Here is a 16,739-nt window from a genome sequence, read left to right on the forward strand (position 1 = left end):
TTTCATTGCAGCATTATCCACAATAGCCAAGATAAAGAAACAAACTAAGTGTCCATCGATAGATGAATGGTAAAGGAAGAGTGTGTGTGTGTGTGTGTGTGTGTGTGTGTGTGTATGATGTGTCTTCCACACATCATAAATATATGAGAGAATAGTATTTAGCCATAAAAAGAAGGAAATCCTGGCATTTGTGACAATGCGGATGAACCTGAAGTACATTTTGCTAAGTGAGATAAACTGGATTTATTAAAAAAAAAAAAAATAGATGATCTCACTATACAGCTAGTGCTCGACTTACGACCATGATTGGTTCCAACAGACCGGTCGTAACACGATTTGGTTGTAAGTTGAGTAGGCTATATGCACGTGGAGATGGTAGTGCTGCCGGAAGCTGGTCCGCACTGTTGTACGTCCAGCTGGGCAATGTTTGCGCTGCCAGATGCGGAGCAGTCATGGCTAGCGATTGTGGTCGTAAAGTCGAATGGTCGTAAGTTGCATAGGTCGTAAGTCGATCAATACCTGTATGTGGGATCTAAAAGAGTTGAACTCATAGAAGCAGAAGGTTGAATGGTGGTTAATACGGACTGGGGGAAATAGGGAAATGTTGGTCAAAAGAGGCAAACTTTCAGTTATAAGATGAATAAATTCTGGCATTATAATGTACACATTGGTGACTATAGTTAATAATTCTGAGTTGTTTACTTGAAATTTGATAAAAGCAGATTGTGAGGGTCCTGACACACACACAGACACATACCAACACACACACAAAAGGTAACTGTACATTATGATGAATTCACTAATTAATTTGACTGTGGTAATCAGTACACGATGTATATGTACAACAAATCATTACGTTGTACACCTTGAAAATATACAATTTTTATTTGCCAATTAAATATTTTTCAAAATTGAGCAGTACTAAGATGATAAACCCAAATAAGCTCACCTTTCTTATAAGACTTTTTCCTCCAAAGTCAGAGAAGGGTGTTGTCAAAGCCAAGATGCATTTCAGAAGTGTCCATGTTAATCAGAAGGAGGGCCACAAGCAGGTTTTTTAAAAGTCACTTCACATTTAAACGATCTGAAGCAATTTCTGCTAAAGTCCTAATTTTCCATTTAGTTTAGTAATCCATATTCTCTTATACAGTTATAAACCATCAGCCTCCTGGTTTAGTTTTACTTATTGAAAATGGTTCAATCATCATACAAATGTAGAAGTTTCATTTTCATGTATTAATGTTCCTGGGAATAGCCCTTGGTCACAGGTGGTAGCCGACAACTAGTGGCTGAGTAATGCCAGATAATAAATGCCTAAAACCCTCACCTAAATTATAAAAGTCTCTGAATCAGTGTTTCAACTCTAGGGGTCCCTACAAAGCTGACTGTGGCAGCAGTATGCTGGATCCAGGTCATACCTACTCACAAAACCTAATTTTTAAATATTCAGGAAAGGTACAGTGGACTTTGTTATCAGGAGATACGGGGGCTGGAATCTGACTTAGAAATTAGCTTACCCTCTTGAGCAAAGCTATGTAATCTCTCAGAGCCTCAGTTTGTCATCCAAAAATAGAATAATTTCTGCCTCACAAGAAAATTGTAAAGTTTAAGTAAGAAAGTTCCTGGCTCAAGATTAATATTTGTTAGAGCAGTATGTTAGCAAAACCAGTAATTGACCACAGGGTAAATGTTTCAGCATGGTCGGTGAGCTCTGGCTCTCTTTTTTCTGTTTTCTTTGGCATTTCCTTGGCTGGTAAGGTCATGTCCTGGAAAAAAATGTTGCTTAGAATAAAGACTTAACTTTTAATCCAAGCTTTGAGCCTGTGATTTGGAATAATCTTTTATGGGTTAGAATGACCTTAACTGCGCGAGGTGAGCTATTTAAGGTCCCTTCAAGTTAAAACATTCTTTGATCATATATCCTTTCAATATTTTCCATAAACACTTCCATTGCAAATCTAGCTTTAAGCTCTTTACTTCTCCCTTTTCTCACAAAACAGTTTCTTCCTCAAGGAGTCTGTTGCAGTCTTTAAATATTCTAGTCACATCTCCAGTAAGCCTGTGTATTAAAGGGTTAGAGAGAGATCTCTGAGAATGTTGTGATGCAAATTTCAACTTAAATTGCTTCCAATGAAGACATTGGCAAACAGATCTTTCTCTTCCTCAGTTACACAGTCATGCATTGGTAACTAATTGGGTCTGATTTATTACACGTCGCAGCTGACCTTCCAGCTCACTGCTAAGCTATTAGGTTTGTCTTGAAGTCAGTAAACCTTGGGTCCCTCTGGTCCTCAATCTGGGCCTTAGGCATCATACGAACATCATTCACCTTGATTGTCTCAGTCAATGACCTTTCCTTTTAACTCACTAGAGCTTCTGGGATGTTTTCTTTTTATCTTCTACAATGAAATACCTTTCACTATTGAGACCTCAGAGCCTCAGATAAGAAACCAGTTAAGGTGCTTTAGGCCATTTTTTATACCTCAGAAAAGATATTATTGCAGTAATATATTGTTTTCTTTAAACAGAATTTCCCGTGAGACCGTTGTGTACCTCTTGGTGCCTCGGATTATTCCTGATTTTGAATAGAAGCATTCTAAATTTAATACAATAGCTATATACTGAAAGTCCATGCCAGAGTCCAAGTTGCCTTGGAGACCATACTTGTAAATGTAACTGGTACCTAAAATTTATTAAATGTTGCTTTTTGGTTATAAGGCCAATATTTTATTTTTTTATATTTATTTCACAGCAGTGAAAATTCTATAATTCACTTAAGGGATAACATGGGAAGGAGGAAATAGCCTAATATTTTTAGTTCTAGGTTAGATCCTGGATCTATGGGTTCTAGAAAGAAATTCTGAGGCACCATCAAAGAAACTCCCTGTGAGCCATGTAATAGGCTGAAGCTCCTCATCAGTGGTAAAGCTTGAATATATATTAAGTATGTACGTTAAGTATGTATATTAAGAGGAAAAAATTCAAAGACACTTATAGAACTACCATTTGAGGAACAGGTACCCAAGAGCGTCATAAGGCATAACTTATGCTACACATATAAGTGTTGTCCAGCCATTCTTTTTGAGACAAAGAACTTCACTGGCTAACAAGCTCTTTATGAATTCCAGAATGCTCAGTAGACTGGTAGCTTCTGGAAAGCAGCTGAAGTTGTAGCACTGATTAGAACAAACTTGGTGTTATCTAAAGTCTATAGCAACAGAGATTTATGTGCAGGCCTTCATGACAGAAGACCTATGTTTTTGTTGAGTGATGTCTAACAGACAAGGAGTCTGCGACATCATGAAGGTGGTCCTGATGTCTAGTGGCAGAGCTGGGGGCTTACCCAATCCCTCACTGTGGCCTTTGCATTACTATCCAGAGGTCACACCTTTGTGTTGTATTGATGTAAACCAACATAAAGCAATCCCAAATGGAGTAATTCTTGCTTTTGGTCTTGGTTGAGTAGAAGAGTGTTCCAATTCTAGTGCCAGTATTCATCAGCAATATGATTTAGGCCAAGTTCCTTCAACATTCTAGGCCTGGCTTTCTTCATCAACATCTGTTGAGCATCCCTCATGCCAAAATGCTTGGGATCAGAAATATTTTGGATTTTTTCAAATTTTTGCATATACGTAATGAGATATCATGGAGAATGGGACCCAAATATAAACACAGAGTTTATTTATATTTAATAAACACATTATATGCATAGCCTTAAGGTAATTTCATACAATATTTTTAATCATTTTCTGCATGACTGTGACCTGTCACATAATATCACGTGTGGAATTTTCTACTTGTGGTGTCATGTCAGCACTCCAAAAGTTGTGGATTTTTGAGCCTTTTAGAGTTTAGATCTTTAAATTAGGGGTGCTCAACCTGTATATACCTTGAGGGGTCATTATATGAATTAAATTGAATTAAAGTACTTGAAAAATAATGTGTGTTTAATAAATAGCAACTGTCATTACTATTAGGATAATGATGAATATGACAGTGGAGATACTGACTTTTGAACAAATATTTATCACAGAGTTTGGCACATAGTAAAAACTTAGTATTCATTTCCTTTCCTTTCCATTTTGAGATTACTTCATGTCAAATATTTACAGTGCAGCCTATTTATAGTCTATTTCTCCCTGAAGCCTCAAAGAAAAATGTCTTGCATCTTTCTCTTTAGGAGTTATCAAACATCTTCTCTTCACAAGATACTCCATTGTGCTGTGTTAAGAAGTGGGAGAAAAAAATGGCCTTTGGATTCGGAATAGCTGGAATTTTTTCTCTCACTGCCCTCCCAAGTATTAATAAACATCTTTGTTAGTCATATTTCTCTTCTTTTATATTCAAAGGCCATGAATCACCCCAACACTCCTGATTCTTATTCCATTTCAAAGCATTATATAACGAGAGTAGCTACCATTTAAGAACATTTACAGTGTTTCTGTACCATCTCATTTAAAGTTTACCATTTTATGATGTGATTATTACTGCCATTCTCGTTTATACATGAAAAACAATTGGCTCACAAAAGTAAAATAAAACCAGACTAAGGTCACATAGCCAATATGTAACAAGAGTTGGGATTTAATCTTCTGTCTGACCTTAAAGCCTTTGCTTCATCAACTGTGCCATCCAACCTCCTCACCAAAGATGGAATCTCTAGGAAAGCTGATTATCTCAGTAAACCAGATGTCAGCTTCTTCATTAAGGTAGGAAGTATACACAATATAAAAATGACAAATCATTGAATTTTTTCTTTTTACAACCTCAGTGTTCCATGAGAAAACTAAATTCATCAATCTTCTTCCCAACTAATCTTTTCAACATTAATCATTCTCTTCAGTAAATTAGAAACTGGGAATTAATTTAATGAGTTTTCTTCCCAATGACACAAACCTCATATCATTGTGGTTTCCAAATCAAATTACCATCTAAGTAATCAAAGGACATAGACTGCAGACTGCTATGACACTCAGAGTTAAATATGCAATTGAATAATTAAAATTTCTCACTGAAGTGGACACTTTTCATTCTTGGAAATAATGTGTTTGAACATAGCCAGAGGTCTCATTTTCTTAGCAATGTAAGGATGTTTGTTTCTTGTCATGTGTTACCTGATCCACAAAACACATGCTGCCAATATAACATATGGCGTGTATACATTTTTAAATATGCAATTATAATTTTCGATGAGCCGTGTACAAGAGATGTATTGATTCGTGTCATTTGCATAAAATGTCAGTCATACTGGCAGCTAGTTTATCCTTTTGCTGTCCTTGAAGCAGAGTACAGAATGCTAAATCCCACAGTGTCATTAGTAATGCCAATCAAAATAAGAATCAGTCACTCATTTTTAACTAAAGAATGAAAAATTGAATTACCCCCATTTGTCAAATTATTTCACTATTAATAAATCATATTAATCCTACAAAGGGACCAGCATTCCCACCATAACATTTACAGGCAAATCATTACATTTGAGGAGGAAGAAGATTAAATCAAAAGATTTGGATACTTTAAGTAAATTAGTACTTGAAAAGAATTGAATAACTTTATTCTTTCCAGTCAATGTATATGTTTCTTTATTTGTTTTAATATATACTCTGGACAAGATCCCCTTTTCATAAGGGGAATGTCAGAACAGTTAGAAAAAGTTCAGAGTTGTCGCTGTGCTAAAGGACATGTAATTTACAGTTTACAAAAGGGGTTGAATTATAATGATGAGAGACTGAAACGTATGAGGAATCCTTGAGAAAATCGGATTTAGCCTCATGAAAATTCAGCAGAGGACGTGCTACATGCTTTAATTTATTTGAAGCTGTCATGGAAATGGATTAATAAACCAAACAAAGGTAAATGGGTAGAAAACACAGGAGGTAGATTTTGGCTCATCATAAGAGAAGATTTTGTAAATGTAGGAGCTGTGCATTGCTATCTAATCTGGATATCATTGGAAATATTCAAACACAGTTGAATACCATAGAGGATAGAAACTATTTCATATAAGAAAATTAAGTAAATAGCCAGTGATATGTCTTTTAATCCTTAACATGTCTATTCTAGAGAATAAGAAAAAAAAGACATGAAATTACCCAAGAATAATTTTGAAAGAAAATAACAGACTAACAAATACGAAAGAGTAAAATTCAAATTGAGTAGAAAATATTGTCATAGGCTGTGTTCCTCCGGAAGCTGATTCTAACACCGACTTTAGTTGCTACGTGTTTACTAAAGAGCTCATTTAGGGATGATCCTGTGAAGGAGACAGAAAGGAAATAGGTTTGAGTAAAGAGAGAAGTCCATTTGTGTGTCAGAACAAATGACAGCCTCAGCCTACGGCAAATGTTGCTCTGGAGCTAAAATACTCCTTTAGACTTGTTCTGACTTGCGTCAAGATAGCCAAGCCTTTACACGGTTTTATAAAAGATCCATTCTATTATATGAGCAACCCCAGGAAGGAATGCAACCCTGGGCAAAGTGAGTCTGCAGCTGAAGCAGAACCTAGAACAGCTGACAGCTAAAACACTAGTGAACCAATCTCATGACTTTTCCTCTTCTATCAGGTAGTCATATGGTGTGATTTGATGGAGAGGCGCTATGCAAGAGTTGTAGATTATGTGTGGATCTTTGGCTAGCTAATAGAGGACTCGTACTCGTTTCTTTTCATTTTTTGAGACAGAGTAGAGCTGTTACTCAGGCTAGAGTATGGTAGCACCATCATAGCTCACTACAGCCTTGAACCCAAGCTCAAGCAATCCTCCCACCTCAGCCTCCTGAGTGGCTGGGGACTACAGGTATGTGCCGCCATGCCTGGCTAATTTTTTTATTTTTATTTTTGTAGAGACAAGGTTTCATTGTGTTGCCTAGGCTAGTCTTAAACTCCTGGGCTCAAGCAATCCTGTCTCGGCCTCCCAAAGTGCTGGCATTACAGCTGTGAGCCACCATGCCTGGCCTCAATTCTTGTAACACTTTCATCTTAAAATTGATAGTTGCTGGACCCACCTGGCTTTATAACTTGGTGAGTCTGATAAGAGAACCTAGCTAATAATGGGAGTATATAAGGGCTTGGTAATAAATTAAAACTGGCTCAGTGGAGTCCACTGGGTGCATGGGCCCACCTAGTGGTCATTTCTCTGATCCCAAGTATGACAACCTGAGTTAACAGCACAATACTTACATTGGATCTGTAGGGTAAAGTCTGTCAGTGTGAAATTCGAAGAGGAAGCCTCCGGTACTGCAAAACTCACATCCAAGAGAGCAATTAAAGAAGTAATACCATATCTCATGAGGTTGGCAGAAATTAGAGCCAATATAGCAGAGTGGAGACTTTGTGGTCCCTGCCATTTCTCAACTTAATTCAACACTCTGGCCTCTCAATGAGATGAAGGAATTTTGGAAAATGGCATTACATTATGGCAAATTTAAGCAAGGAGTAACCCTGATTGCAGCCACAGCCACTATGCTAGATGAAGTATCTTTGCTTGAGCAGATTAAAATAGCCCTGGAGAATGGGAATATAGCCATTGAATTATCAAATGTATTATTTTTCATTGCTGTCAGAATAAGGGATCAGAAATAGTTTGAATTAAGGCAAGACTATCTATTTACAGTTTAGTTCCAGGACTACAGTAATCACTTTTCCCATTTGCTATCATAATATGCTATGAAGAGGTTTTGACACTCTAAATCTCTTGCAGAAGAGCGTGTTGATCCACTCTATCAATGATAGTATGGTCACTGGTCAAGATGAACAAAAAGTGGCTAGAATATTAGAGGCCTTGTTAAGACACACATACTTTAGAGGATGGGAGATAAACCCCAGAAAGGCTCAGGGGTATTTCACATCAGTAAAATTTTAGTGGTTCAGTGGTTATGGGCATTCCAGAACATCTCATATAAAGCAAAAAATAAATTTTGCATCTTGTACCTTCCAACACAAAAACAGAAGCCCATCATTAGCTAGATTCTCTTATCAGACTCACCAAATTATAAAGCCAGGTGGATCCAGCAACTATGCATTTTAAGATGAAAATGTTGCAACAAGAATTGAGGCTTCCACAACTATTCTAGGCCCCCCACCCCCTTTTTTTTCTCTCCCTTTAGCTGGAAGAGAGAATTTCTTGGACTTTTTTTTTTTTTTTTTTTTAAATCCACACCCACTGATTTGGGATACACTGAAACATTTGGGAGACATAGGAGAAAAACAAAACAAAACAAAACAGGAAGATGTGTTGGTTATTCTTTGAGTTTTTATTTCCCTCTCAAGTATGCTTCAGAATTCTCAGTTAGTGACTTCATGTATTTTGTCCAGGGCTTTTGATTATAATAAGTGAGAGAGAGAGGGTGAAGTGTATTTTCTCTGATTTAATTGGAACTTCAATCCCAAAAATTGAAGTTTGAAAAATATAAGAATAAGTATTTGTAAAACTTACAGAAAATATTATGTATTACTAAATCATTATTATTTTGCTACATTAGAGTCATGATGTTTAAGAAAAATAACAGCAAGAAACATTCAATAGCCTTTTCTTGATTATTTTTTACTTAGTTGGTTGATTTTGAATTATCCTGTAGTTTCAGTTCTTTTCATGCATTAAATGATTTTACCAATTTTTTTACATAACAAGGATTTTAAGTGTCCTGGTTTGACAAATGATTCACTTGACCTATTTATGAACAAATAAAATTGTTTGGCATTTCTACTGCAAACTGTAAAGATCTCAATTTTTCTATATTATTTTTCATCCTAAGTGAAATGACTCCTAAAATGTTAAGTATTTTAGTCTTGTTTGAGAATAAACTGCTTCTCAGCAAAAATGATTTTAACACCTATATTTTATAATAAATTACACAGTAACATCTATATGTGCTATATGTAACTTACACATTTTAAAATGCATTAAAATAAGCAGGAACACTGACCCTATTACTATCCCTAATGATGTATTAAATTGGTTTTTATAATTTTTACCTTTTCAAATTCCCTTAAATATCTTCTTCTTGACATTAAAATTCAATTTTTAAAAACTTGCTCTATTCTGCCTCTGTCATTCTGTGCAAATTATTTCAACTGTTTATACTTCAGGTTTTCTGCTGTAAAATTGAAAAAGTTCCTACCACTTTACATGACTATTGCTAAGACTGAGGATAAAATATTTATAAAATTGACAGGCACAGTAATTTGTAGTTATTAGTACTGGAAATGTATTCTCATTTCTCCATACTACCATAGCTTCCCATGATCAAATCCACCCACTGTCAATAGATGACATTTGGGGCTACTCTTTGTATCCAGGGCTGGCCAAGTATGACCCACGTGGTCCTATCATCTAGGTGCTCTTACTAGAGTCCTCCAATATTCTCCCTTTAAAATGTATGGGGTGGACAGTGTTACCTTCTGTGTCAGTTTCTAGTGATGATCGGTTCAGTGTAGCAGGAAGGATGTAATGACAAGCTTGTATTGATGAAATTACAAGGCTAAAATGAATCAAAAGGACAAGTAACTTACTTTTCAGGGATGCAAAGAGAATTGATGTGTTCAATATATATTTCCTGAAATCCAATGTATACCAAGAACTGGGCTGAGATCTGGAAATCAAAAGGGAGAAAAAAAACATATCCCCAGATTTGTGGAGAAATTAGAAATCCCCGAACTAGATTATAAGTTATTTCAGGATAGCTATTTCATTTTATTTCTTACTGTTCTCTACGTTTAGCAGATTTGCTGACATATGATAAGGTAGTAAGTACTTCTTCTTCAATGGATGCATGAACTATCAATTGGAATATCGTTCTAATAGTGCTGTGATGGAAGTATACCTTTCAATTATAAATCACCAGGCAAACTGTTAACTTTCAATCATTCCAGGTTCCCATGTAATCTCTTCAGGAAAAAAGGCCCACCTTCAAGCTCTTGCAGCCTTTTTTAATATTCATTCAAGTATCCATTCAAAAAAATATGCATTGGATAATTACTACACTGTACTATAAGTATTTTATTATGTGCCTGTTCCACTCTTTCCCAATAAATGTCCTTCTAGTTCACCCTTCCAACCTCCACCAGCAGGACTAGGACCGAGTCTCAGTTCTCTTACACATTCTTTCATGGCAAAGAAAATAATAGGTACTTCTCAGAAATTACATAGAGGTTGAACCACAGTTTTCAGTTAGCTTTCACGGCTACATTTTATTTTCAGGTAACATCTTTAGGACATACTGGACCTACTTCTAATCTAAACTGAGAGGTCCGGGTCCCCATACATTCTAATCTAACTTTCTGATTTCCCAGCTGAAATCTCTTCTTTCTCATTTTTGTGTCCTTCTTACCACCCTAAGATAGGAAACAGATACACATTAAGTAGGGCTTAGTGCTACTATACCAACCTATTCTAAAGTTTTAATTTTTAAAATTTATTTAAATGCTTTTTAGAGTCACATCTTCTACAAAAAAAAAATCTGTAATCCAATAGGAAAGAATAAAACATCTCTGCTATACTCATGGACAGGGACTCAAAATCATTTGGCTGCTCTCAGCCCCTTGGCAATATGTCTGTGAAACCCTATGGAACACAATTCGAAAACTGTCACTCTAAAGAAATACTACTGCTTGTCTTCAGCTGTGAAGGATGCCCTGTTGAACAGTACCTGGGCCGTCTATATTTTCTTCAGTGCCTCCTATTTTCTCGTATGTAAAAATATTATCAGAACAGCACACTATCATTGCACCCAACAAAAATTTTAAAAATTATTCTTTGTTACATTTTGATCAAAATAGTGAGAGTCAGGGGCCTGATATACAAAAAGAGAAGAATTAATGATCTTATCTGCCTTGAAAGTAGCTGTGCTTCTAGCAATTCCTACGAAGTCTTGTGGATTTCAGGGAGGGCACACTTCTGTAAAAAAAATTTGATTCAGCCTCTCTGTTTGATAATGGTTTCTATAAGTATATTTGAGTGAGATATTATAAATCCCAGTCATGTCTATTCTCTTTCTAATTCCTTGTTTCAATCCACGTGCCTCAGAGTTCTCCCCTTTACATGATATACAGAAATATACCAATACAGAGTAGAGACATGTTAAGCCCCATTGTCTAAGGTGGTGGCAGAAAATAAGTGAGATTGAAGTTAAAATGTGGATAAAAATATTACATGTTTAGAAGTATTTCGATCTTTTTAATATCCCTGACTGCTATAGGACCGGTGAAAAGTTAGAGAAAGACTGTTTTTTGATGTCCTCTGTAATTCAGCATTCAATTTCAGCCACTTTTTCCCTCCCTACTCACTCGTTTCTTGACTCCATGTTAGCCCAGTTCCTAGGACTGAGTTACTTTCTTATTTGGTACTCCTGTTTTCATTTCCTGGGAATGGAGCTATGTAAATGCAATTTCAAGTCAATCCCCCAGGACTACCTCTCTTTCCAATCATATTCCATGTCTAACGTCTCCTATACACACAGCCAGCTCTGGCCTTTTAGATAGACATATTTACTAATTCATTCAGTTATGAAATCTTATTTATTCTCTTTAATATGTTATACTTAACAAGATGTCTATTAAAGTAATATAAACAAAAACATCAAACAAAAAAGCACCAAAAAGAAAAGTATTCAAGAACACCGAACATTTGGAAAAGTGTTTATATTAATATATCTTACAGGGAACAAGATTTGGGAGGAGAAAGTGTATAGCTGAGGACACTGATAAGAGCCACTCAGAGTGGTTGAATAGACTGTGTCCTGCTTTGGCATGAAACTGTATGTGTGTGTTTGCAGGGGGAGGGTGGGAAAAAAAGGCAGATAGATAGAAAACTATTCAGAAATGATGAGCTGACCTTTATGTTAAACCCAGCAACTTTTTTAAAAAATAAAGGCTACTCAGTACTTTTCTGATGAGACAATACCATATTACTCTGTGACCGTAGGCATTCCATCATGCCTTGGTTTCTCTTACTGTTCATAATTGCCTAACTGGCTTCTCTAGGCAGAGAATGAAGACTATTCCACCCCAGTGCCTTCTCAGGAATTAGCCTGTTAGTTTTTTCTAGGCTCTGCTCCTCATGGCCCCCACTTCCTTTGCCCTCCTTAACACCTATCTTGTACTGACCCCAATATACCCATATTAGCAGCCTCTTTCAACCGTCAAAAGCTTTTACCCATAATACAAATGTTTCAGAACAAATATATAATTCTGTTCTCCAGTGTTGAGGCAGGCCATAAAACATATTCAGCATTGTTATTTAAAGTTCATCTTGGCCTAACTCCCTGGTAAGAGTGGGGTTAGAAAATTCAGAGCATGAAAAGGTTACTAGCAATATTTATAGATTAGGAAAGCTCATTTATATAATAAATCTGGAGGACAAGTGTAAAAATCATCCACAGATAAGTTATATCATGACAAGACAATGCACTAGTCCACATAAACTATGCTATCTTAGAAAATATTATAGTTTTCTTCTGTCAGGATAGAAGATATTATGAGCCATAATTTCCTAAATATTATTTTTGTTCATTTGTGGATTTGTCCACAAAAGAGGAATATTTGAGCAAAAAGAAAGTGCAACATTATAGGTTGTTCCATTATGAATCTTGTCTTAGAATAAAGTCGATTTGCCATGTCTAGCTGGTGAGAAGTCATTTACACAGCAAGGAACAGGTCTATTACAATATAAATGATGCAAACGTGTAGTAGAATGCATGGTGGAATTTCTACTCAAAGACAATGAAATAGGAAGGTCTCTTCCATAATCATTTGATCAAAAAGAAACGTACTCAAATAACTTCATGGTACTGACACAATGGAAAGAGGAAATTGGTAATATAAATTAGGAAAGACTAAAATAGAAATGGCCTAAAAGGGTTACTCTGGAAATAGAAACCCAAGTGGAGAGTGGGAGAGAATTTTTTTAGGTATAAAATATAAATCTTGAATTTCTTTTGCCATGCCCATGTACACATTATAGCAGAATTAAATATTTAAAGTAATTATAATGATGTAATTGAAGGCTTGAAAAGAAAAAGAATGCCCTGGTATAATTGTAAAATTCTAGCAATAGAATTTACTATGACACTTAACATATTTTCAGTATTGGAAAGATCTTGAAGGCAGAATTACACATTTGGTACTAAATTTATAAATGCTTTGAAAAATAGTCATTTAACAAATAGTTATTAGATACCTACCATGTAACAATACCAACCTGGCCTATGTGGTGAAACCCCAGATCTACTAACACACACACGCACGCACGCACGGACACATGTGCCCGCGATAGCCAGGCATGGTGGCGCGTGCCTGTGGTCCCAGCTACTTGGGGAGCTGAAGCAGGAGAATTGCTTGAACCTGGGAGGCGGAGGTTGCAGTGAGCTGAGATCACACCACTGCAATGCAGTCTGGGTAGCAAAGGGAGACTTTGTCTCAAATAAAATAAAAAATATATATGACTTTTGCATATTTTCTTTTACAAAATATGAACAATTTCCATAATTATTTCTATGATTTAAACATAAATGCATTCTATCCCAGTTATAGCATATACATATATATATACAGCATACATGTATTTACGGAGGGTATATGCATTCAATGATGGAATGCATTAAATTATGCACATAATTAAAAATTACGTAGTACAAGAACATTTGGAAATATGTAAATTGTTCAAAATGTTGACAAAATACATTTAAAATGCTCCTTTTAAATTAACAAAGTATGTATTATGGGCTGGGCGCAGTGGCTCTTGCCTGTAATCCCAGCACTTTGGGAGGCTGAGGCGAGTAGATCACCTGAGGTCAGGAGTTAGAGACCAACCTGGCCACCATGGTGAAACCCCTGTCTCTACTAAAGATACCAAAAATTAGCCAGGTGTAGTGGTGGGCGCCTGTAATCCCCACAACTCAGGAGGCTGAAACAGGACAATTGCTTGAACCCAGAAGGCAGAGGTTGCAGTGAGCCAATATTGCATCATTGCACTCCGGCCTGGGCAACAAGAGTGAAACTGGGGAGGATCGCTTGAGCCTGGGAGGTCAAGGTTGCAGGCCTTGCAGGCTGCAGCAACTGAGCACTCCAACCTGTGCAACAAAGTAAAAAAAAAAAAAAAAAAAAAAAAGTATGTATTATGCATGTAACAGAAATATGAAAAGTTCATACACGATAATGTACACTGGTTATAACTACATAATGACATTATGAGTGATTTTTATTGCCATGTATTTTCAATAAATACATGACTAGGTATTTTCAATAGTGAACCATATATTTTTGTAAAGAGAAGTTGTTTACAAAGGATACAATCAAACCTTGTCCATCCTTTTTTGGAATTGCAAAGGCCAATAAAAACAGGCGTCAAACTATTCTATGATTAGTTATGCAAGAGGGAATATGGGTGTATTTGTCTATGTTTGAATTGGTGACTGTACATCATACATTACAATAAATCGTGTGAACTTGAGAAGCATACTCATATTTGATTCTTAGCTCTGTGTACATTGTTAGACTAGAGTGGTTTATACCAGAGTAAGTTTGGATTTCTCCATGTTTTTGGAATATGATTCCTCATCCAAAGTTTAGATTCACAAGGCAGCAATCGGAGCAATGAACAGCTAGTGTTTAAATGCACAAGTGAAGTTAATTTAGCCTGCACATATGAAGTTAATTTAGGCTTTGAAGTTGACTTTTTCAACAGTATGTCAGTAAATTAGTAGCTAAATTGTTTCTAATTCCGTTTTAATGCTTCTAATAAAATTCACAGTGCAATAAATTTAACATTGCACAATTATAAACTATGATTATAAATAAATTTTATTTTGCACGAAATACAGATTTGTGGCCACCTATTAATTAGAATGTTGACTTCTAATGGAAATGTGGTAAACATTACTGTGCTGTATAGCTTCTTTTGTTTTATAGAGCTCACTTGTGTATTGTAAATATAACCTATTTGAATTCATTACAGATAGTTTGTCAAGTAAATTTTTAAATCAGAAACAATGAATAGCATTTAAATTTGGCACCACTGGGATACAATTTGGACTATATATAATTTTAAGTGGAAACTTGCTTTGGAATTCATTCACTGTGTGATATTACAAATATGACATATTTGTAGATTTTTTCTTATGTTTTTAAAGCTGCAATATAGTATATGGTTGTCTATAATTATTTGTGTAAACAATTACCATGGATTTTAAAATTGGGGAAACAAATGTACCTTTTAGATAATTTATGCAGTAAATATCATACATTTACAAAAAGAGGTCACATTCTGTGTGCTAAATCTAAGCTTAGTCTACTATGAGATGAAGATAAAAATGTTTCTTCCTAACTAAAGTGATTGATAAAACCAATCATTGAAATGGACACCAATGGGAAGTGATGTAATCTAAACAGGGAAATTCTAGGCTTTGGGATGGCACAGGCCTGTACTACAATGTCAGTTCTATCATTTATTATCTACGTGTCCTTGGGTACATTACTTAACTAACCTGACTCTTATTGTCCATATCTGCACAATAGACCTGATAATATCCACTTTTTGAGAATGTTGTAAGAACTAAGCAAAACCTTTCAAAGTGTCTACCAGAGGCTGGGTGCAGTGGCTTACACCTATAATCCTAGCACTTTGGGAGATCAAGGTATGTGGATCGCCTGAGGTCAGGAGTTTGAAACCAGCCTGGCCAACATGGAGAAACCCCATCTCTACTAAAAATACAAAATTAGCTGGGTGTGGTGGCACGTGCCTGTACTCCCAGCTACTTAGGAGGCTGAAGCAGGAGAATCACTTGAATTCAGGAGGTGGAGGTTGCAGTGAGCCGAGATTGCGCCATTGTACTCCAGCCTGGGCAACAAGAGCAAAACTCTGCCTCAAGGGGGGAAAAAGTGTCTAATAGTGAATACTGCACAAATGTGAACTACAAATTGTTAGCTACTCGCTTGATCCCATTTCATATGGACAAATAGAACATTAGTACTTTCTTAGTGTATATTTATGGAAACAGTGTGAAAGCCTCTCTCTCTGCAATATCCAAACATTTCCTAACGAAAGTATGACATTTTGGCACATCTCAAAGATTGGTTCTGCCCATTATGCTGGATTTGTTGGCCCGGTACATCTCAAAATCTATTGATTGCTTTCTTTCAATAATTAATTTTTACATTTACATTATTTTATAATCTTTAAAAATTTTTTAAATATTGATTTCAGTGGTCACCATTAAACTTTTTAAACTGCAACTTCTCTATTGGATTCTACATTTTGATATATCCACTGAGCAGCTGAACTATTGCTTTGAGTTCTTTTGGGGTTTGTTTTTCTCATGGAGACTGTGTGGATGATACTTTTTATTGAAGCTTTGCATGATTGGGAGTGACATCCTGTTGCATTCTCACATTATTAGCAAATTTGGTTGAATATAGAAATTATGAGTTTTTCTCATGTAGATTCTATTCAAATATCTTCTGCTATATAATATCATGAAGGAGATAACCAGAGGCCAGTCAGAATTTTTGTCTTCTTTTAGGCATTTTTGCCAAAAATCTTATGAGATTCTTTATTTACAGTTTAAGTAAAGTGCATGTGTATAAACAATTTAATTTGTATATGTATTTTTATATAGATACATATACATGTGTTTATATGTATCCATGTTATGTGTGTGTATATATATATTTAAAGAATTTGTGTTTTTCTCTCCATTAAGCATTAAAAAGCCTCAAAAAGACCTTTTGAAGTCGAGCCTTTCTTCAC

At 35.8% G+C, this 16,739-nt stretch overlaps 1 protein-coding gene across 1 annotated transcript in view; it reads right to left on the reverse strand.

The window, feature by feature from the left end:
• Positions 1-274: 274 nt before the first annotated feature.
• The window catches only part of LOC108303838 (structural maintenance of chromosomes protein 2-like), a 47,492-nt gene continuing 31,027 nt past the window's right edge, over positions 275-16,739 (reverse strand). Inside the window, exons 7-8 of the mRNA XM_017527768.2 lie at positions 10,217-10,330; positions 275-532 (exon numbers count right to left, since the gene is read on the reverse strand). Of these exons, the coding sequence (XP_017383257.2) occupies positions 275-532; positions 10,217-10,330 (372 nt within the window). The remainder of the gene's footprint in view (positions 533-10,216; positions 10,331-16,739) is intronic.

Source organism: Cebus imitator, unplaced genomic scaffold, assembly GCF_001604975.1.
Source record: "Cebus imitator isolate Cc_AM_T3 unplaced genomic scaffold, Cebus_imitator-1.0 Scaffold51, whole genome shotgun sequence".
In the NCBI taxonomy this organism is placed as follows: Eukaryota; Metazoa; Chordata; class Mammalia; order Primates; family Cebidae; genus Cebus; species Cebus imitator.